This window comes from Microcaecilia unicolor, chromosome 2 (genome assembly GCF_901765095.1).
Source record: "Microcaecilia unicolor chromosome 2, aMicUni1.1, whole genome shotgun sequence".
In the NCBI taxonomy this organism is placed as follows: Eukaryota; Metazoa; Chordata; class Amphibia; order Gymnophiona; family Siphonopidae; genus Microcaecilia; species Microcaecilia unicolor.
The window spans coordinates 171,189,369-171,212,631 of record NC_044032.1 but is presented as its reverse complement, the minus strand read 5'-3'; the positions used below and the strand labels follow the sequence as shown (position 1 = coordinate 171,212,631).

Below are 23,263 nucleotides of genomic sequence, written 5' to 3'. Positions count from 1 at the left end.
TTTATCCTTTTGAAAATTTGTCAATTAATGTCAGTTGTTACAGTTGGCTTAAACTTTAACATCTGAAACTAAAATTGATTTTTAAAAATGCTGTTTCCGTTCCATGACAGCCATGTAAACAAAAACATAAATACAGCATTACTTATTCAATCGAAAGATCTTAATAACACTGAACTGCAAAGCAAACATAATGTTGTTTATCACCACTGCTTTCTCCTGTAATTGCAGTGGTGCATCGCAGCTCACTTTTAAAGATGTTATGGTGAAAGGTGCATCATCAATTCCATGTAATTTCTTGGTTTCAAACACATTTTGTCCATATATGTGCTTTTTCCCCCTGTAGATTGACGTTTCTGGTGATTATATTAACAGACAAGTTCCATAGCAGCTACAACTGAAAAAAATACAAACACAAGGATAAATAAATAACTTAGGACCCTGTTTACTAAGCATCGCTAAGGTACACTAGCGTTTTTAGCACGCACTAATGATTAGAGCGTGCTAAATGCTAAGTCGCCCATAGGAATATATGGGCGACTGTAGCATTTAACACTCGCTAATTTTAATGTGAGCTAAAAACGCTAGTGCACCTTAGTAAACAGGCCCCTTAAATAGTTAGATTCTCATCTCATGATTAAATATGTAAAGTGCATCCATTCTTCTTAACACAAAAGAGTTTGTGTCCAGTTCAAATTTGAAATAGTGCATCACTTAAATCTTCACATCCTTGTACACTTTTCATATTCTAACATGTATTAAAGTAGGAGATTGTTTCACCGATCTGCACAACAGTAACAAATGGAAATATCCAAAAAGCTATTAATAAGAAACTAAAAAGTCGTGACTGAATACAAACACCTTTTGCAGCAACAATAGCCATGAATCATTTAGGATAAGTGTGTCTCCCAACTTTATACCAGTGGGATGATGCTTTTTTTGCCCATTCTTCTTGGCAGAATAGCTCAGGTCAGTGGAAGATAATTTGTTGACTGCAGCCTTCAAACTCTTTCTACGGATTTTCTATAGGATGCTGGTCTGGGCTTTGACTGGGCCCATTCACCTTCTTATTGCTGAAGCACTGTATTGTTGTGCTTGCTTTGTGCACAGGATCATTGTTTTGCTGAAAGGTGAAATCATTTCCCCAGTCTCAGGTCTATGGTATAATGGAACAGGTTTTTCTCCTTGGATAAGCAGGATATAATCAGCCAGACACATGGGTATCGTCACCCTGATAGCACCAGATGAAATCCACCCTCCAAGAGCCCAGAAAGAGCTTAGAAGGCTCTTTGGACATGCTTCAGTGCTTCTTCCTATGCAGCCCCTGCCCCTCCCTCTCAGTCTTCATCTACTTGACTGAAATAGTTTAAGATTTCCTCTCTTCACATGATTATTTTAACATAAATAGAGAACTTAAAACATACACCCAGTGGGCCCAGGGCGGTACCTATGGGTGATTTGGACCCAAAGGTTCTAAAAACAGTACCAACAGGTAAAATGTTCTAAATGGCCCAAGGGTCACAAAACAAATCTCAGAGACCTAGATACTTAAAAATATTTTTTCAGCTGTGCTTTATCACCACTAATAATAATAATGATGGGTGACAGCAAGTTTCCTTTAAGAAGGTTTCCCCTATCTGCCATTATGATGCGGCAAGTATGTGCCCTCTATGCTGCTCCTCTTGGCTGCCAAGATTAACCATAGCATCCTCCACTCTCCAAGCAAGTAGTTTGCTGACAGGAGCACCAAACTACTGAAAAAAAAAAAAAAAAGGTGTTCTCCAAACGGTGTTGTTCCCCAAGCCCCCGGCGCGCCCGATTTAAAATCTACTCCTGCGATCACACAGCTCACATGATGCGCAGCTACTCTTGACGTGATCTTTTCACCTGCCTAATTACTCACTGCCACAGACAATCATAGTTGAACGCTTTTGCCTCCCACATATTGTAGCACCACCACTACAATTAATTGTTCAGCCTTGATTGTTCTCTCTCAGGGTAATTCTATTGCCAAAAGCACTATATTGAGTAGCAATTACTCTATAACACATCGAACTTCCACTTCTCATTTATCCTTTACATGTGACCGTTATTGAAGGCCATTGTTCACTGCTGCGGGTATTGTTTTTAATGTACTAGCTACCTTTATTCTTCACTGATCATTCAGTCAAGGTAAAAGAAAAAAAACAAAACCAACCAACCAACCCCATGCAACACACAAACACAAGCACCTCAGAGCCCAAGCACACACATATTCACACACAAACACCCCAAAGCCAGAAGCAACCTCCAAAAATGTCCAACTAAGGGCATGGATCTTCTACTATACAATAACAATGTGGATAATGGGGCTATCAGCAGCAACTCCAACCACATGGAACAAAACACCAGTATGCATCACAGGAAGAAGATGAGCACTCCAACAACTAGAAGAGCCCAATCACCACCTAAACAACAACGTAGAGGCCAAACAACCAGCAACATGAAAACAAACATGAACAACACCCAACAAAACAACAACAGCAAAACAGGCAGACCACACAGACAACTACAAACTGTTAAATAACCAACATTAAACATGAAACGTATGTCTCGATACAAACAGGTTACATAAACGCGAGATCGGCAGTAAATAAGACAACACTACTAAGAGAATGGATAGAAACAAACTCGGACTACTGCTCATAATTGAAACATGGCTGCACCTCAAGACGATCCTGCACTACTAGACCTATGCCCACCAGGATATAAAATAATACATTTCCACAAAACCAAAACCAGGGGAAGAGGCGTTGCAATAATATATATATTCTCCTTCACAGCAGAACCTGACGCTAAACACACATCCTCAACAACTGAAATCCTGGCATGCAAAATCACAGACAAAGCACTAACTGACCAACTATGCATCATATTATTCTACCACCCTCCAGGAAACTGGACAAACACCCAAGATGACTTCACGGACTTCGTATCAAACATCTGCACCAATCACCCAAATGTCCTATTAATAGGTGACAAATCTGCACCTAGAAAAAGAAAATGACACAAACACCAGAACATTAGTGAACTTCATAAACCAATGGAACTTCTCAACAGCACAAGGAATCTCATCGCACACAAAAGGACACCAGTTTATAAATACTAGCCCACAGATTCTCAACGAGTAATAACCACATATTAACAAACCACACATGGGAAGAGGTATCATGGTCAGACCATAGCAAGCTCACTTTCACACTACAATGGAAAGAAAGTGGAAAGAAAAGAGAGCCAACAACCCAACACACATTCACAACCAGAGGAAAAGTAGACAACCACACATTCTGGACAACAATAAATGAACTCAATGACATACCACCCAAAGATAAACACTTCATGATAAACTGGGACGAAACAAGTGAACACACACTAAACAAAATAAAACCACCCAAAACAAAACAAAAAAAAAAAAAATCACAAAACAACCACATCTCTGGTTTAATGACAAACTACTACACATGAAGAAACTCTGTAGGAAACTCGAAGAAGCATGGGCCGCAAACAAAACCAATGGAGAAAAGCCATAAGAACATACATAAACAGCATAAAGAAAGCAAAACCAGAACACTACAGTACATATATGAACCTCGACCACACCAATACGAAAAAAATATTTGAATTCATGAAATACTGAAAACCCAGAACATATTGGCAACAACTGAAACACCACCAACTGCAGATGATCTTGCACAATACTTCAAAAACAAAATAACAAACAAAAGATCAAACCTTGCAAAACCAAAAATAAACATCACAGACTACCTACAGGACTGCGAAACACACAACCACACTGCAGCAGACAGAATATGGACCACGTTCAAACCATCACAACTAGGCACAGTAAAGACAATATTGACAAAAATGTGCATGCGTACTGCCTACTTGACAAATGCCCCAACTATGTGATGAAAAACCCACCAGACTGGTTCGTCAAGTATATCACCAAATACATGTTTGAAAGAGGTCAATTTCCAACAGACAAAGGCGACATAGTACTCACACCTATCCCCAAAAACACTACCAGCAAGATGAGTGATATCACAAATTACAGACCAGTAGCTTCCATACCACTACTGACCAAAACGATGGAAGGTCTATTAACACAGCAACTAATGGAATACTTGACAAAATTCTCAATTCTTCATAAATCCCAATCAGGTTTCAGACCACAACACAGCACTGAGACAGTCATAACCACCCTGCTAACGAAATTCAGAAGCATATATGCCAAGGACAAAACATACTACTACTACAATTCGACATGTCAAGTGAGCTCGACCTAGTAGACCACACCACGCTAATAACACTGCTTGACAGCACAGGAATCAATGGTGCAGTGGCAACATGGTTCAATGGCTTCCTAAAGACCAGATCCTACATTGTAAATATGTCCAACCAAACATCAGTCTCATGGATCTCTGAGTGCGGGATACCACAGGGATCGCCAATATTATCAATACTGTTCAATGTAATGATTGCGCCACTCAGAAAACAAAATGGAATGGGTTTCAACTCATTTACATACGCAGACTACATCACCATCTTCATACCTTTCCAAAACAATATCACAATATCACAAACATACAGGACAAAATTAAAAAAGGATTGGACCTCATGGAAGAACTCAAACTGAACAGAGACAAAAACAAATTCCTAGTACTATCCAGCCCACACAACCCCACATCCTACCAAAAATTCACAATCAACCAACAAACATACCACTTCGAAACACAACTTAAAATACTAGGAATCATTCTCGACAAACATCTAACACCGGACAATCAAATATCAGCAGTAACATCAAAATTCTTCAGAACACTATGGAAACCGAGAAGAATAAAAGACTATTTCCCTAGACAATCTTTCTGGATACTGGTCCAATCAACGATACCTATCACCACTAGACTACTGCAATGCAGCATATGTAGGGTGCAAGGAAAACACACTAAAATTGTAGTAAACAGTCCAAAACACGGAAGAAAGACTGATTTTCAAGAAATCGAAATAAGAAAGAGCAAACCCACTGCTTGAAATACTACACTGGCTACAAGTCAAGGCAAGAATATTTTTCAAAGAGAGCACCCTTCAAGATACTATTCGGAATGGCACCCGAATATATGATTAACATGATTTAACTATCCTCAAGAAATGCCAGCCCAGTAAACAGAAACTACCTACTCCTATATCTACCCAACTGCAAAACACCATGTACAAAACTATCTGCACAGCCGGAATTAGCTACCAGGGTTCCAAATGGTGGAAGTTGACATCAAAAACCATAAGAAGCATCCCAAATCTCCTCCAATTCAGAAAAGAAATGAAAGCCTACCTCTTAAAAAAATTCTACAGCTAATCACAAAGATATCGTCGCCTTCCTGTCAAATCTGTTACGGACTGTCACGGAGTCCGGAGTAGTGAGCCCTTGGGCCACTACCAGTGACCAGCAGCAGCAGGTGAACCACCCAAACAGGAAGCGAGGCTGAACACAGACAGGCTAGTACAAGCAGGACCGGAACTAGCAGGATGGGAACTGAAGCTATAGATGAGCAGGGCTGGAATAAGCAGGACTGGAACTACCGGACTGGAGCCGAAGCTGTAGATAGGATTCTCAAACAGGATTCTCAAACAGGCTTGGCTGGAACTGGATTCTGGAACAGGTTTGGCTTTACTAGAACTGGATTCTGGAACGGGCTTGGCTCGAAGCAAGACAATAAACAAGGCAGGAACAGGATTCAGGATTCTCAAAAAGGCTGGGCTGGACCAGGATTCAGGCAGAGCTGGAATAGAAGCTGAAAGCAGACAGGGCTGGAACAAACAGTGGAGGAACTGAAGCTGAAGACAAACAGGGCAAACACAAGCAGGATTAGAACTGAAGCCGAAGGCTTGCAGGGCTGGAACAAGCAGTGTTGGAGTAGAAGTTGAAGACTGGCAAGACAAGAACTAGCAGGGCTGGAACTGCAACAAACACACACAGACGAAAACTCATCTGAAGACCTCTGTTGCAAAGGAAAGCCTGAAAGTTCCCAGGTGCTTAATAAAGGCAATTACAGATGAGGGCACAAGTAAGTGTGGAATGCTGGAACATCAGAATAGGACTGGAATGGGCTTGGCTGGAACCGGATGCTGGAACGGGCTTGGCTGGAACCGGAGGATTCTGGAACATGTTTGGGAAACAGGGATAAGACAGTCCACAGCAGCCATAGGGCCTGGTCACCAGGAGGCGAGGTGAATGTAGGCATGGGATACAGTCAAATCCGTAACAAAATCTACCTCTTCAAAAACTATATGAATAAACATCACCAAAACTGTACAACTGAACATAATAGCTACCACCTTTTCCTCTTCAAATCTATCTCTTCATAAACTCTATGAATAACTACACAAACTATAGATGCCCTCTCCACATTGCACAACACTACTGTAACGCCACCAAAATGTAAACTGTAAGCCACTTTGAACCAAAATTTGTTTTTGGATAATAGTGGGATAAAAGAATGCATAAATAAAAATAAATTAAAGTTGCATAAACTGTTGCCAAGAATTCTCCAACTGAAGAAGGGCCAAACTGTAGCTAGGAAAATGAGAGGGAAAGAAAAAAAAAAATCTCACTCCCCAAAGACCTGTGCCACATAGTGAAATAAGGCTCTGTCATCTCATTGGACCATCACATGATGCCGGCTCTGATCAAACTAATACCTAACCAGACATTTATGTGCCATCTCATGCCAACACAAGTAAAAGGTAATCCCACAGAGCCTGTCATACCAAATCACTGCCAACCCTGGGCAGACCATTTGATGGCTCAGAATATGCAGTTCTGAGCCCCTTTCCTTGTGGTCGTCATTTATCTTGGGAGCAGCTCTTTGGCTGACTGCCACCAGCTGATTATTTACTCCAGAGCTTATATAGGTTTATAGTGACAGAATGTGAAGACTTATTAGTTTCTTATCCTTAATTTCTTTTTGAACGTATCTATAATTGTTCGTTTTGAATGTGCAGAATATGTTGTGGAGATCAGTGAAACAAACGGGTGCATTTTGAACTGCATACTTAACAGCAAGGTTTGAAAAATGTACAACAGTGTGAAGATCTTTGCAAGACACTGCATTTAAGAGCTTTCTGGAGATCAAAATCATTGTTTTTTATTAATAAGGGATTTCCCACTGACAAATATTACAATCACTGGCATCTGATCCTAACAGAAATTGTATTCTATTCAAGCAGCTCTAGGTAACTAAAATCTTCACAGGCTGAAATAATTTGTATTAGCTTAACAAAAGAGATACTGCGCATGACCTTTTGAGACTAGAAAGGTTGCTTGTTTACTCTGCCCACCAAAGCTCCTAAACAAAATTAAAAGGTATCACAACTTACAATGGTTCCAGTTTAATTCATGCACAAACCAGCTGCTAAAATAATTCTTCACCCAACTGAAAACCATGAATGAGACCAGCTGACTGGTCAGCTCAGGTTTATGACTTCATATAGTGTGAGTAGCTTAAATTGGACTATAACTAAAAATAGCCCATTGTGTCTGACATATTGTTTCAGAAGTAATTACTTTACTAAACCTGCATTCAGTTTTTTTCTTCTAAGTTATAGTCCAGTCCAATCTGCTGTACACCACCTTGGGTGAATCTCTTCATAAAGGCGGTTAATAAATCCCAATAAATAAATAAGGACATAAGTGGAATGCAGAGCTCCTGGATCCAAGTCATCCTGAATTGGCCACAAGCACATCTTAGGTGATTCACAGACTATTTTAGTAATATCCTATTCTGGCTGACTGCAAAATAATATCTGACTAATACCTACCTTAACATATTCTAATGCGAGTCAATGAGTAGGATTTTTGTCTCCTAGAGGAATACGATCCCATAGTTGCAACAACTGTTCTCCAACCTGGGGTTCCAATTCCTAAAGACAGGAAATCATAAGACTATGCCAACAGAATGGGTTACACATAAATTAATATTAGCTGTGAAAGAACAGGTGAAAAGGGGACAGAAAACATGAAAATATTTATTTTCTAGAAAAGATAGAAGTGTTTATGTTTAGATTGTATCTTTATTTGGGATATTCCTTCCCAACTAGCCTGGCATTTGCACCAACAGTACTTCTCCAAGAATCTATACCAGCTGGTAGGTGTCACTAGTAAATAACCAGAACTCCCTCCCTCCCTTCAAAAGGCTGTCACTATTGCCTCCACAGCATTCCCAGTCCTGGCCAGCTCAAAGAACTGAAAGCAGGTCTCTTGCACAACAGTACGCAGTGCTGCTGCTGATCCATCAGGCCAGACTACTGATAACATATTTAAATTATGCACAGTTTCTATTACTGCTTGTTTTCTGAACTTCTAAAAAAACTGTATAAATTTCTTGTAAGATGGCACTAGTAAAAGAGCATGCAATTCAAGTTTACTAAATTATTGCCTTGGAGGTATAAAGAAAAGCAAGTAGTGAATGCCAAAATGTTGGTCCTTGGTAAATGATGGATTACAGGGGAGAAAAGTGAACAACCAGAAAATGTAGCAACATTCTAGAACTCCGTATCAACCAGCAAATCTAAAATATTATAGACAAATGTTTCTTAATATCAAATCAATCTTAGATCCACAATACTAGCATACTTTATAAACTAAGGAAATGGAAAACGATTAAAAGAATCAATACATAATAATGGCTTCAAACCAGAAAAATAACTAAAGGAAAGAGCCAAGGCCCTCATTTTCATGTTCATACATTTTAATTACATTCACAAGAATCTGAACATACAATTTTCATTTGCTGAACAATAACAACTTGTCTGTAAAGATACTGCTACAATACTGTACACAGAAGTTTATCTAAAGACAGAATAAAGCAGGCTGCATCCACATTATCTGGCATATAATGTTAGAGGTTTCAAATCTCTCAAAATGTTCTATATTTTTCAGCAGCAAATACTACTTATTTGTGTACCAAGCCCATCCTCCTGTGATGCATTTCCTGTCAGGGGGAGGGTGGGATACAGCACTGCTCGAGTGTAAGCCTCTACTGGAAGGCCCTGCAGTGGCACAAAGCACCTTTGAAGTCGCACCAAGAGAGATAGAGTGATAGCGGTCACATGGGGAAGGGAAGAGGGAAAAGCTGCTGGCCAGAAGAGACACTGGACTTTGGAGACAGACAGAAAGGAAGAGGAGATTAAAAGGGAGCTTCCATGATGCATTTCCTGTTGAAGGGAGATCAGGATGTGGCAGCACTCGACTGCTGGCGTCTACTGAAAGGCTTCATGCTGATGCATACTATCTTTCAGAGCAGTGCAAGAAAAGGCAAGACAACAGTGGCTGCATGGGGAAGGGAAGATGCTGGACCTGGGGTGGGAGGAGGTGGGGATAGCAACCTATACATTAGCCCAGTGGTTCCCAAACCTGGTCCTGGAAGTACCCCAGCCAGTCAGGTTTTCAGGATATCCACAATGAATATTCATGAGAGAGATTTGCATGCAGTGGAGGCAGTGCATGCAAATCTCTCTCATGAATATTCATTGTGGGTATCCTGAAAACCTGAATGGCTGGGGTGCCTCCAGGACCAGGTTTGGGAACCACTGCATTAGTCATTGCATTTTATTTCTATTAAGGTTCAAAGTTAGGGTGCAACCTACATATGAGGATATGAGTATCTGCTGTAATTTTATAGCTGCATACTTTTCATTCTGTGGCGTTGCAGGGTTTTCAAAGTAAAGGTACACACATACTTTCACTTTATGAGTCTTTCCTATTCTAAATGGCGTTCTTTTCAGTCTTAAATTTTTATGATGTACACTGCAGTATAGCAAGTTTAACTATAACTATGCAGGAAGAGTACTCACACACATTCATACCTATTAATTTGTGCAGATGGTTTTTGAGACTAGAAATATGCACATACTTTCGAAAACACAAAAATATGCATACATTTCAAATCTGCCCCAACCTCACAGCCAGGAATGCCTTCATCCTCTGACACTAAAAGTAAGTGTGAAAAGGCACTACATGCATGCTTTTACCCACACATAGGGCGGATCATTTCATTTTACTTGTAGAAATGGCTTTCAAAATTAGCCTAAGGGCAATAGTAATAAAACATCTATCCTTCATAACTAAGTCAAAGCCCTCATACACCCAGTCTTGCAACAAATAGTCTGTATTAGGTGAAGTTTAGGAGACAAACAGCAATGCATGTTACCTGCCCATCCCTGCTGATCTGAACTTTCTTGTTATCGTTCCAAGGGTTCAGTAGATGGTGTGCATACTGAAATGGAAGACTCTCTTTCCTGATCCATTCCACCTTAAACACACCTCCAAGGCCTGTAGAGCCCCAGTCCTGACTTTTTTCACGCCCAATCTCTGAAGACATTCTAGCAAAACCCTGTTTCAAAATGGAAAAGCTTGCATTTTAAAGTGAATAGCAATATATAAAGTAAGACTTTGGTGTTTCATCTCTTCCACTAGAAAGAACTTAGATGTCTCATTGGATTATCACAACAAACTAAGATCTAATCAGTAACTGATTAGAAAACAGTCTCAGTCACAGCACTAGTCAACTAGCCATTCGGGTACTTTAAAAAAAAAATTGGACAAGTTTATGATAGACCAAGTTAAGACTGGTCCACACAAAATACCCTAAGACTTAGGCTCCTAATTCTGTGGTAAAAAAAAAAAAATAGTGTGCTAACATTATAACGATTGGAAAATTTACCACAAAATTTGTTGTACCTCACTACCATGATACAGTGAATCTTGCAGTATTTTACTTTATATTTTGAGTTGTTGCAGCAAAGAACATCATGCACTCCCAGCCACAGTGCAAAGACAGCAGGAATCAATGGCCCTAGCAAAGGTACTGCAGTATTATTGTTAAAAGTCAGATGTCCAAACAAGGGAAAGCTCTCTTACTTGACAGCCTGACCTCTATCTGCAGGACTGCAAGACTACCACTGTGGATCTGATAGCACCATTGAAAAACAGAGACACTGGGAGCAGGAGGATCAGGAATCCAGGGAGTCCTTAATTGTTTTGTTTACAATGGATTAGGGCTAGAAGTTCCGGGGTACTTTTTTTTTTCCACTCAATTTATTGGGAGTAAAGGTGGTGGGGTGTGTGGGGCTCTTAATGTTAACAAGGGATTGGGGTTGGATCAGGGGGGATGTCAATGTTAATACACACTTCTGAAACTAAAAATTTAACCAGTGAAGAAAGAGAACTGGCTCAAGAGATGGTGCTGAAAGACGTGTACTGCAAAGACCTCAAATCCTATGGGCACAAGAAGGGCAGTAGATCCACAGCAATTTATTACCAAACAGGTCATTCTTTAATTACAACCAAACATAGTTTAGGACATTCATTCTTTCTAGTTATGTGTAAATTTAGATGTCATTTGCATAAAACAGCTGACTCAGTTCCACATTACTGATCAACTGAGCAAAGAAAATAAAACAGAACTATAGAGAAATGATATAGAAAAATAGGGCAAGACACGGAGAAAAAAAACATATAATAAACTGAACTGGTCTGACATAACAGATTTTTCTAAGTGTTACTACCTATGGTGTGGTGGTTCCCAGCCTTTTTGTGCTGCAGCACACCCAGAACTGTGTTCACCTTGTCATGGTAAACCATCAACTTGCTTATTTCCCCACTTCTTCAGTCATCATCAGCTTCTTTTCCCTCCTGCCCACACCCACCCTATCACATCATCTTCCCTTCTCACCCTTTTACTTCCTGGTATCACCATATTTCCCCTCCCTCTAGCATCATGACCTGTCCTTCCCTTCCCTCGTACCCCCACCCCTACCCCCACCCCCAGAATCACCACCTTTCCTTTCCCACCCCATCCCCACCTTTTGACATCATGACATTCTCTTCCTACCACCCTAGTGTCACCGCCTCTTCCCCACTCAAAATCGCTTTCAGCCAGCAAGAGAAACTAGATGAGCAATATTTCTTACCAGCTGCTGTCTCCTCCTTTATTGACCTCCCCTTTGCTACTGGAACTGAACAGGGCTTTGTGGTTTTGTACATCCTGCTGGTCCTGTGCTTTTCAAATCTCAGGAGAACCCCCCCCCCCCCCCCACCAAAAAAAGCAGAGGAGGCAGCAGCAGGTAAGACATGTGGTAGGCCGACTCCGCCCTTACATTACCATTCCTGTATTTTATTATGTACTGTCTTCTTGTAGCTTGTTAGCCACATTGAACTCTATACTCTGTGCGGGGAAATATGGGGTATAAATGTCATAAATAAATTCAATTAATGTTTTACAAGTCTTTATAAAAACAGCAATGGAAAGCACACAAATGTCCACCATAAGAATGAATGATGTATTTTTTCACAACTCTCTAGAAAGAATGATAGCCTGACCATACCAAATTATTAAGTGTAATATGAAACACTTTATTATGCTTTTGCACAGCAAGCAATGTTTTGGACTTTAGTTCAAACTTCAAAGTTAATTTATTTACACTTGTTGCTCACTGTGCTACTTCAGTGCTGAAAGCGAGTTAAAGCAGGAAATGTTGTTCACAATAACACAATAAAAATCAAACCTAATATTAAAAAGTCACAGCTATTACTAAATCTTATCCCCACCCCAGACAAATTTAACACAACAAATAACGATTTAAAAAAATGTAAAAATATTAACATAATTATAAAATTCAGGGACAGCTAATACAAAAATAACACAATATTACAACTGAATCTCTGCTTGCTGTATGACAGCATGACAAAGTATTTTTATTGCACTTAATAAACTGGAGTGAATGCTTACTGTTTTTTGCACAATTTTGGCCATAACCAATGTTAAGAGAACAAATGAAAACATGAACTTAGCAAAAAAAATAGTGTGTGTAGCCTATATTTTTAAAACTTAAACTACCTATAATTTGACTATTATACTTTAGACTGCCCTATATGTCTTTTTTGTTTAAGTATTTTATTTCTGAAGGCTCCTTACCTGGAAATGTCCTGATCCCTGGACAGAAAACACCAAGTAAACTGTGCTGCTCTCCCAAAAAGCACGATTTAGTTTGCGCTCATTGCTAGGTGTTGTAGACCAAATCCCCTTTTGCTGTGAGATCTCCAAGTTTCTGAGATTGCTGCTCTTCATAATAAAAAAACGGATTGGCATATTAGGCCTTGGTGAAGGAGACTTTGAACCCTATAAAACAAAACATGGTTCAATTAATCTAACTACATTTATGAAAGCACCAGAGCTGTTAACATTACTTTTGAAAAACTATATGTCACTTGTTTTCCTAGAAGGTAATCCAGTTACATTTACCTTACCTTAGCACTTAAGGAATTTGTACCTCAAGAAGACATAATCAGAAATATGCCATTATAGCAAAGAGGAATATTCTAAGCCATTCCTATAGTCTAAAGCAGGGCTTGACAAGTTTTCTTAGGATCAAGGAGCCAGTGCCAACTCAGACTCCAGCTTCAAAATAAAAACTTACAGCATTATAATATATGGTAAATTCATTATTTTAACTAAAATACTGATAAATATGAGTTATATTTACTAGTACTTGAGAGCCAGAACACAAATTTATAGCCCAATATCAATAGAAGCTGGAGTCAGAGCTAGAGTGGGACAGTAGAAAAATAGAGGAATCTGAGTCAAAAGGTTTGGTGTACTGACAATACAGCCCTGCTTGGAACAATGGAATTTTTATTTTTGCAAATTTACAAATCACATATTCATAATGTGCTCAAGGTGATGTACAGCAAATTAGTTATTAAACTTGAAAAGGAGTGGATAGGAGGCTATTGCTCTCCTCATCACTCATCCACCTACACTTTATATGGCAATGGAAAGAGGCTTTAGGCTACGATTGCTGAGGCAATGGGAGAGTTATTCAAAGTTGTTAATTCACAAGAGGATTGTGAAAAATTACAAGAGGACCTTACGAGACTGGGAGACTGGGCATCTAAATGTCAGATGATGTTTAATGTGAGCAAGTGCAAAGTGATGCATGTGGGAAAGAGGAACCCGAATTATAGTTATGTAATGGAAGGTTCCACATTAGGAGTCACCGACTGGGAAAGGGAGCTAGGCGTCATCATTGATGATATGTTGAAACCATCTGCTCAGTGTGCGGCAGCTGCTAAGAAAGCAAATAGAATGTTAGGTATTATTTGGAAAGGAATGGAAATCAAAAATGAGAATGTTATAATGCCTTTGTATTGCTCCATGGTGTGACCGCACCTTGAATATTGTGTTCAATTCTGGTCACCGCATCTCAAAAAAGATATAGTGGAATTAGAAACGGTACAGAGAAGGGCGACGAAAATGATAAAGGGGATGGGACGACTTCCCAATGAAAAAAGGCTAAAGTGGCTAGGGCTCTTCAGCTTGGAGAAAAGACGGCTGAGGGGAGATATGATAGACGTCTATAAAATAATGAGTAAAGTGGAACGGGTAGATGTGAATCACTTGTTTACTCTTTCCAAAAAAACTAGGACTAGGGGGCACACAAAGAAGCTAGAAAGTAGTAAATTTAAAACGAATCGGAGAAAATATTTCTTCACTCAACGTGTGTAACCGTGAGTCCCACCCATGTTCTACCCCTGCGTATTAAGGGGTCCTTTTTTGGCCGAGGAGGCATGTCTGGGGAGCAGAGAGTGGGCATTTCTGTGCTAATCAGTTACAGCAGCTATACTGCCATGTGCTGATTGTACGGGATTAGCTCGTGAGCCTATAACGCCTACAAAATAGGTATCGGTAAGGACTCATGCACTAATTTTTAATAATGGTCGTGCGCCAATGGCATTATTAGCACGTGGCCATTAATTCAGAAAACTGGCCTTTTTCTGGCTGCAGTAGAAATGGCCTTAGCATGTGGGAAAGACCCATGTAAGGGTGCATTAAGGCTACTTTCTACCACAACTTTGTAAAAGCACCCCTAAGCGAGCTGCGCATGTCATTTATAGAATACAGCTAAATACTCACCCAGTACTTACATGTGCAAGTGTTCCCTTATCCTTGCCTTATGTGCCTTGCCACGTAACTTAAAAACAATCTACGAACTAACCAACTTTCGCAAATCTCTGAAGACATATCACGACATCGATCAACTATTGTAAACACAACACATCACTACTTCACCTTATAGTCTACCTGGTCTCTTTCTATGCCTATGATCCTATTCTCTATACAACTCCAAATGTAACTTACTACTCTGGAACGGCGAAAGCCATAACCGAACATTGCAAGCCACATTGAGCCTGCAAAAAGGTGGGAAAATGTGGGATACAAATGCAACAAATAAAATCTAAGTCTAATATTCCATAAATTTAAGCTCAAACGGCGTTTAAATTTAGGTATCAAGTTACAGAATGAGCGGGACAGAGAGAAGTGACCAAAATCATAAAAGTATAGAACAGTCCCCTAATGAGGGAAATCTGAAAAACAGAATACCGAGAGGGGGATATGGTAGAGGTTTACAAAATCATGAGCAGGATAGAACAGATTAACCAGGAATGGTTATTTAAGCTTTCAAACTTTATCTGAACTTTGTTGCCAGAAAATGTGGTCAAAGTATCTCTTCCTAGATGACATTTCTTATATTCATATTCTCTTTCCACCTTTGCCATAAATTACAGTTCTTTAATTTTCGTAATACATTCTTGGTTAGGTACTTGTAATTTTAAAGTGTTTAAAAAAAGAAATGAAAGCTGCATATTTTCTATTTGTCTATTTATTCATAAAATCCTATGGGGCAGGGCCACAGAAGTGGTTTTGAGGATTGAGGTAGTGTAGTGACCAAGTGGTGGGCCAGATTTGCGGTTCACATCACACTACAGGCATGATCATTACACTTCACCTTTCTTTTGGTTTTATTCATAAGTTTGCTTTCTCTCTTTCAGGGGGAGGGAATAAAATATGTGGAATTATAGTATGGCCAAGGCACTTGTTTGAGCATAAATACATACAGACTACATCTATATAGGCATCATATTCACACACTTTACACTCGTCAATGTAATAGCGCCATAATGTTCTGAAAAAGATCAGACTGGTCTACACTTTTCAAGCAGCCCTTCATATAAGTGCATTTATGCAGATATACTGCATTTTCAGGTGACAAGAAATGGAGTTAAATTTCAGCATTATGTAAGCAGATAGCCAAGAGTAGCATATGGTACAGTGCATTTCTCCTACAAAAAAAAAAAAAATACTTGATGTTTCATTTTTCTTGCTAATTACCTTTTCATCCCCAATTTAAGTGAGAAAAAAGGGGAAAGTAGGAATAGTGGCAACGAAACCAGTGAATGAGGACTGTTTGTACCTTAGAGGACGGCTCCGTGAACCATCTTTCTCTGCCGACCATCGGGCAGAGCCAAGGACACTCTGAGGCATACTTTCAAAGCACTTAGCCTTCCAAAGTTCCATAGAAACCTATGGAACTTTGGAAGGCTAAGTGCTTTGAAAATATGCCTCTCTGTGACATAATTGGAGGCTGCCCATTCTATGGTGTATGCTGCAGGTGTGTGACCCAAAGAGAAAGGAGCAAAGAGGAAAACACCTTTGGAGCACCAGCGAGCAGTACTACTTATTTTTGCATTTGAATGGGTAAGCAAATAAACAAGCACAAAGTTTCATCTGCCTCTACACAACTTGCTAAGGGGGCCTAGACATTTTGGGGATAATTCCTATAAAGGTCACCCAAATTTGGGTGTCAAAATGCAGGGTGCTGAGGATAAATTCTATAATGGCATCTGGGTACCCAGATTCCATTACAGAACAGAATAGAATGTAAGACTGCACTTGTATGCCAACATTTAGGCGTTAACACATATCAAGTAAAAGGCAGTGTAAATGTTGCACTTTAGAATGTAACTTATAGTATTAAGTTGCTGCATAAGTATCGAACCTGCCCATGCCACTCCCACATGTACATCTCCCCTTGCAGTTAAACACTATGTGGGTTGCACAATAAGTTTGCAGAACACTGTTTAGTGTCAACTGGTACTTATGCGCAAGAATGTAACATTCACGCATGTTAAGTGCTAGTATTCTATAATCTTAGCACGCAAACATCACTTACATTTAGGCGCTAAGTTTATAGAATGAGGGAGTTAATCTTTGTTCTATCCCAGATAGGCCTTTGTAGTCCGTCTCTCTGCAGAAAGAGCTTCACTAGGCTCTGCAGAAAGGTCTCCCCCTCCAGGATCTTCCATGGAGATTTATATTGCCCCTGAAACAGTACCTGTTTCTGTAAAAATGCCCCAGCCTGTTGCTCCCCCACAAGTGTTCTTAGCTTCTGAAGTAGGTGTTCCTGTTGAAGAAATTACATTAGTGGACTATGGAGGATTGTAAAAAGGACTAAGGACATGTTAAAAGGCACAGTTTCTCAATTGTGCAAATTTTCTTCAGAAACGATGAATAAACTTCAGGAAGTAGAAGAACACATTGCATTAGTGGGGAAACTGGTTTCCATGGTGAAACTTCAGCTTATTCCCTTGAGATTATACTGGTGCCTGCTGTTACAGTTTGTTTATTCTTTATGAAGTTGAGGCATTAGAAAAACTCCTTAAGATGTAAAAATTTGAGATTTCTTAATTTTCTTAAAACTCATTTGTTATCTCCAGAAATCCTGCAAAGGAAGAACTTCAAGGTGGTCTTGGGTATCTCACACCATGATGATAACTATTTCTAATATTACTTGTGTTCCTCAAAAAAAGATCAGACAGTGGAGAACCAGCAGGATGAACCTGGGTCTTTGGCTTCTTCTCCCAGTTTAGATTTAAAAGCTTTTCAAAAAACATTTTTTTTTTTTTTTACAAAGTTCAATGGACGAGATTGCTCTCAGGTCTATCCTGCTGGTTTACTTCGTTTATGAGAAGGATAAAGTTGCAGTACTAAGGTGAAATTTGGTCTTCCCTGCATATATCCTTTCCTCGAGTCCTGCTAGAAGACTAATCCAAACAAAAGGGTTGTGACCCCTGGAGGCAGTGACAATCAGCTGTATAAGAAGGGGTGCAGTCCTGGAATCAACCAGAACTCTACTGACAAAGCAGATGTGAAACACTCAAAGAACAGAATAGCTCTATGGCCCAAAAAACTTCACTCTTGCAACACATAGAACAACTTGTAGTAGAATAACTTGCAACACTACAGTCATACCACTGACCACTCCAAGTCAACATAGTACCTAGACAAGCAGCCCAAGTCACACAATGCATCTGTTCGCCAGATGCCACACAAGCCTCTACATCACGTATTCCATCGTAAGGAAACATTAAGACCATATCCAAGCACCCAGGTCAGCACAGCATGTATAGAATCCTAAATCCACACCACAAGCAGTATAAGAAAACAAATGCAGCAAACGGTAAACAGACTCAATCCTTCTTATATTCAAACTCCCTGGAATAACACATGCATTGAATCTCCAGGAATAAAATAGTAGCACTCTCTCAGGATAGATCAACTAACATTCAAACCTCTGGAATAGAGCACTTGATCAGCCTACAGAGCACCCCAGAATAAATGCAGTTCAAGGGTGCACTCAGCTTGAGACTAAACCTCTCCCCGTGCGGGATCGCGTTTGGCATGCTTTTGTTGGTAGGGATGCCGAGCTCCACCAACTAAATAAATGAACTGCTGCCACTGCCCTGGCTCGAGCAGCATGCCGGGACCTGCTCGCGCATGCTCTGAGCATGCGCAAGAAGTTCTGGCATGCTGCTTAGAGCCAGAAACAAGCAGCTGGGCGCAGTGGCAGTCCATTTATTTTGTCTGGCAGGGCACAGTAAAAGGGAGTTCAGGAGGGGGCCCAAGCCCAAAATTTAGGAGCTGGTTGTTAAAGTAGACACGGGGGGGCCTACTTTAACAACCGGCTCCCAAAATTCTTAAAAACTTAACAAACGGCTCTCACAAGCCAGTGCGAGCCAGCTCCAGCACACCACTGGTCATAACCCACTTGTCTAACAGGATAAGAAGAGCTTATATTAGACATAAGGATTTGTTGTTTTGTGATTTAAAAATATTTGTTTTGACCTTGTGGCTTTGGGAGTCTCACTTTTTTGCGATTCCCCGCTCAATGCCTGATCAGGGCATAAAATATTTATTTTTTTGACCCAGCACAATTAGAAAATGTATTGAATGATAACATATTTTCAGTTTCTGGATAAGAGCAGGCTTAAGGTGTAAATAGAGCCTATTCGTTGTGATTGCATCTGCAATATAGTAGGGGATTGTTCCTCTAATTTGCCTTTGTTTAGTTTCTTTTATTGTATTCCATATCTCTCTCCTCCTTAATATGGACTTGATCGGACTGTTATTTTCATAATGTATTATGCTTGGCTTTATTTTTGCTTTGTTTTCTCATACTTACTTTCTCTGTATTGGAGTATAAAGTATTATTTTTTAAAATGTGAAAGAGAAATGGGTACCTTCCCAGAAGATGGCGGAGATGGGCTGGCACATGGGCTGGGGTAGCTGTTGCTGTCAGTTGATTTCACAGATGACTGATCTGACCGATCATCAGCGCTTCGCTTGGGATGTAAAACTCCCCTGTCTTTGTACTTCAGTTGCTGATGAAATGCTGGTGAAGGAGATTTCATATGGACCCTATAGGAGGGAAGTAAACACAGTAACAAGCATGTAACATGTAAGTCTGTTAGAAAAATGTCTTGATAAAATTTTGGGTACAGCTAGAGCTGATCACCTGCTTATGTATAGTCCTATACTTTTGAAATCCAGAATGTGATGTCACAGTTAAGCAAAGATGCAAACAATGCCCATCAATGCCGAAATCATTAACTGGGTGTAAGCATGTACTTAAAAAACAAAGGGCAACAAATAGACAAAAAGACCACCTAAATAATTGCAATCTCAAAGAAACAGGAGACCTCTTACAGCGCAAAGCTATTCCAAGTCAAGACCATTAATCATAGATTCAATCATTTGTACTTCCATAAAAATATGTACAAAAATAATAAAGTGTTCATAGAGTATTATATCCAATCCCCAGTGTATAATTTGTAAATTTCTTTCAGTGTCAAAACATTACATCATTACATCATAAGTAAACATTCTACTTACCCCCTATACCCAAAGACGTAAAAAAGAGTGCAAGTGAGCTAACCAACTACAGGCCAGTAGCATCCATTCCCTTATAACCAAACTAACGGAAGGATGTAACCAAACAAATCACAAAACTATTTAAACAAATTCTCAATACTACATGACTCTCAATCAGGATTCGGTCCAACCACAGCACGGAAACGGTACTAGTTACGCTTATGAATAAATTTAAACAAACGATAGCACTGGCAAGAACATACTACTTCTACATATCGATATGTCTAGCGCCTTCGACATGGCTGATCATGGAATACTACTACATATCCTCGAATCTTCATAATTGGAGAACACTGGTCCTCAATTGGTTCAAAGGATTCCTAACCACACGATCATACCAAGTACATCTAATTCGACTACATCAGCTACATGGAAACCCGAATGCGGAGGTTCCACAGGGATCCCCCCTCTCAACCGACCTATTCAACTTAATGATGTACCATTGGCCAAACTACTATCAAACCAAAAACCTTAACCAATACATATACACAGACGACGTAATGATTACATCCCATTTAACAAGATCTAAAGGAAATTTCCAACGACATCAACCAAAGCCTACACATCATGCACACATGGCGGACGCATTTCAGCTGAAACTCAATGCAGAAAAAAACCCCAATGCCTAATACTCAATCGCAACATAACAACAAGCAATTCACCACCATCAACACACCAAAACTGAATTCTCCCAATCTCAGACACCCTAAAAATTCTTTGAATTGCCATCGTTGACACCTAACACTGTGAGAGTCACGGCGAAAATCACAACCAAGAAGATGTTCCATTCAAGTGTGGAAATTAAAAAGAGTGAGACCTTTCTTCCCAAGGACCATCTTCCGCAACCTAGTACAATCAATGGTACTCAGCCATCTAGATTACTGCAATGCACTCTACGCTGGCTGCAAAGAGCAAATAATCAAGAAACTTCAAACAGCTCAGAACACTGCAGCCAGACTCATATTCGGTAAAACAAAATATGAAAGTGCTAAACCCCTTCGAGGAAAAACTACACTGGCTCCCACTCAAGGAACGCATCACGTTCAAAATATGTACCCTAGCTCCAAAATCATCCACGGAGACGCCCCAGCCTACATGTCAGACCTGATAGACTTACCACCCAGGAAATGCTAAAAAAATCATCCCGCACATTCCTCAATCTTCCACTTCCCCCAACTCTAAAGGTCTAAAATACAAGCTAACACATGCGTCAACCTTTTCCTACCTGAGCACGCAATTCTGGAACGGCTGGCCCGCGCAACTTAAAAACGATCTATGAAACTAACTTCCACAAAATACTGAAGACCCATCTCTTTAGCAAAGCATACCACAAAGACCAACAAATATGAATACATATATTCAGAACTGCCTTTTTATTTGTTCTATTTGTAATCTACTACTATGTTCTATCATTATCATGTACCCAAGACCCCTCTATTATACTAAATGTATGCTTTCGTATATATTTCCACTATTCATGATATATTGTAAGCCACATTGAGCTTGCAAAGAGGTGGGAAAATGTGGGATACAAAGGCAATAAACAATAATAAATAATAAGTACCTAAGTAATGCCACACTGGGAAAAGACCAAGAGTCCATCGAGCCCAGCATCCTGTCCACGACAGCGGCCAATCCAGGCCAAGGGCTACCTGGCGAGCTTCCAAACGTACAAACATTCTATACATGTTATTTCCGGGAATTGTGGATTTTTTCCCAAGTCCATTTAGTTAGTGGTTATGGACTTGTTCTTTAGGAAACCGTCTAACCCCTTTTTAACTCTGCTAAGCTAACCGCCTTCACCACATTCTCCGGCAAAGAATTCCAGAGGTTTAATTATGCGTTGGGTGAAGAAAGATTTTCACCGATCTGTTTTTAAATTACTACACTGTAGTTCATCGCATGTCCCCTAGTCCTAGTATTTTGGAAAGCATGAACAGACACTTCACATCCACCTGTCCTCTCCACTCATTATTTTATATACCTCTATCATGTCTCCCCTCAGCCGTCTCTTCTCCAAACTGAAAAGCCCTAGCCTCCTTAGTCTTTCTTTATAGGGAAGTCATCCCATCCCCGCTATCATTTTAGTCACCCTTCGCTGCACCTTTTCCAATTCTACTATATATTTCTTGAGATGCGGCGACCAGAATTGAACACAATACTCAAGGTGCGGCATTATAACATCCTCACACCTGTTTTCCATACCTTTCCTAATAATACCCAACATTCTATTCGCTTTCCTAGCCGCAGCAGCACACTGAGCAGAAGGTTTCAGTGTATTATCGACGACGACACCTAGAACCCTTTCTTGGTCCATAACTCCTAACATGGAACCTTGCATGACGTAGCTATAATTCGGGTTCTTTTTTCCCCACATGCATCACCTTGCACTTGCTCACATTAAACATCATCTGCCATTTAGCCGCCCAGTCTCCCATTCTCGTAAGGTCCTTCTGTAATTTTTCACAATCCTGTCGCGAGTTAACGACTTTGAATAACTTTGTGTCATCAGCAAATTTAATTACCTCGCTAGTTACTCCCATCTCTAAATCATTTATAAATATATTAAAAAGCAGCGGTCCTAGTACAGACCCCTGAGGAACCCCCAATAACTCCAATAGCAATCGCTTAACTGTTTCAGAAGTCTAGCACTGAAAAACACATAAGTGCAAAATGGCATTCCGGCAGCATTAACGTGCCTGCTTCTGGAGTTATGTCATCAACTCTCAATCTTCAAGGGATTGTGTATGTGAATTATTGGTATCTGGCAACAAAAGCCCATCACTTTACAATGCTCAGGGTGGCTACAGATAAGTGATCGCTATTGATGATGTACATATTTTTATGGAAGTACAAATGATTGAATCTATGATTAATGGTCTTGACCTAGAATAGCTTGGGCTATAAGAGATCTTTTGACCTGTTTAACAAACTGCTATATTTATGATGGCCTCCATATTTCACTTTATGATTTATTAGACATTAGAGTTATCGCTTTATGACCTGCCTTGTTCAACTGTAACGCATGTACTGCCACACATCACTATAGAGCACATCGAGGTAAATACATTTCAACAGCATGCCATCTGTACTACTACTGCTTACTTCTAAAGCATTAC

The 23,263-nt window shown here is 39.9% G+C and overlaps 1 protein-coding gene across 1 annotated transcript in view; it reads right to left on the bottom strand.

Annotated features, from left to right (window-relative positions):
- Positions 1–299: 299 nt before the first annotated feature.
- Positions 300–23,263, bottom strand: part of YTHDC2 (YTH domain containing 2) — a 229,445-nt gene continuing 206,481 nt past the window's right edge. The window contains 5 exon segments of the mRNA XM_030193495.1: positions 300–394; positions 7,855–7,956; positions 10,245–10,427; positions 13,011–13,214; positions 19,454–19,631. Of these exon segments, the coding sequence (XP_030049355.1) occupies positions 7,876–7,956; positions 10,245–10,427; positions 13,011–13,214; positions 19,454–19,631 (646 nt within the window). The 3' untranslated portion in view covers positions 300–394; positions 7,855–7,875.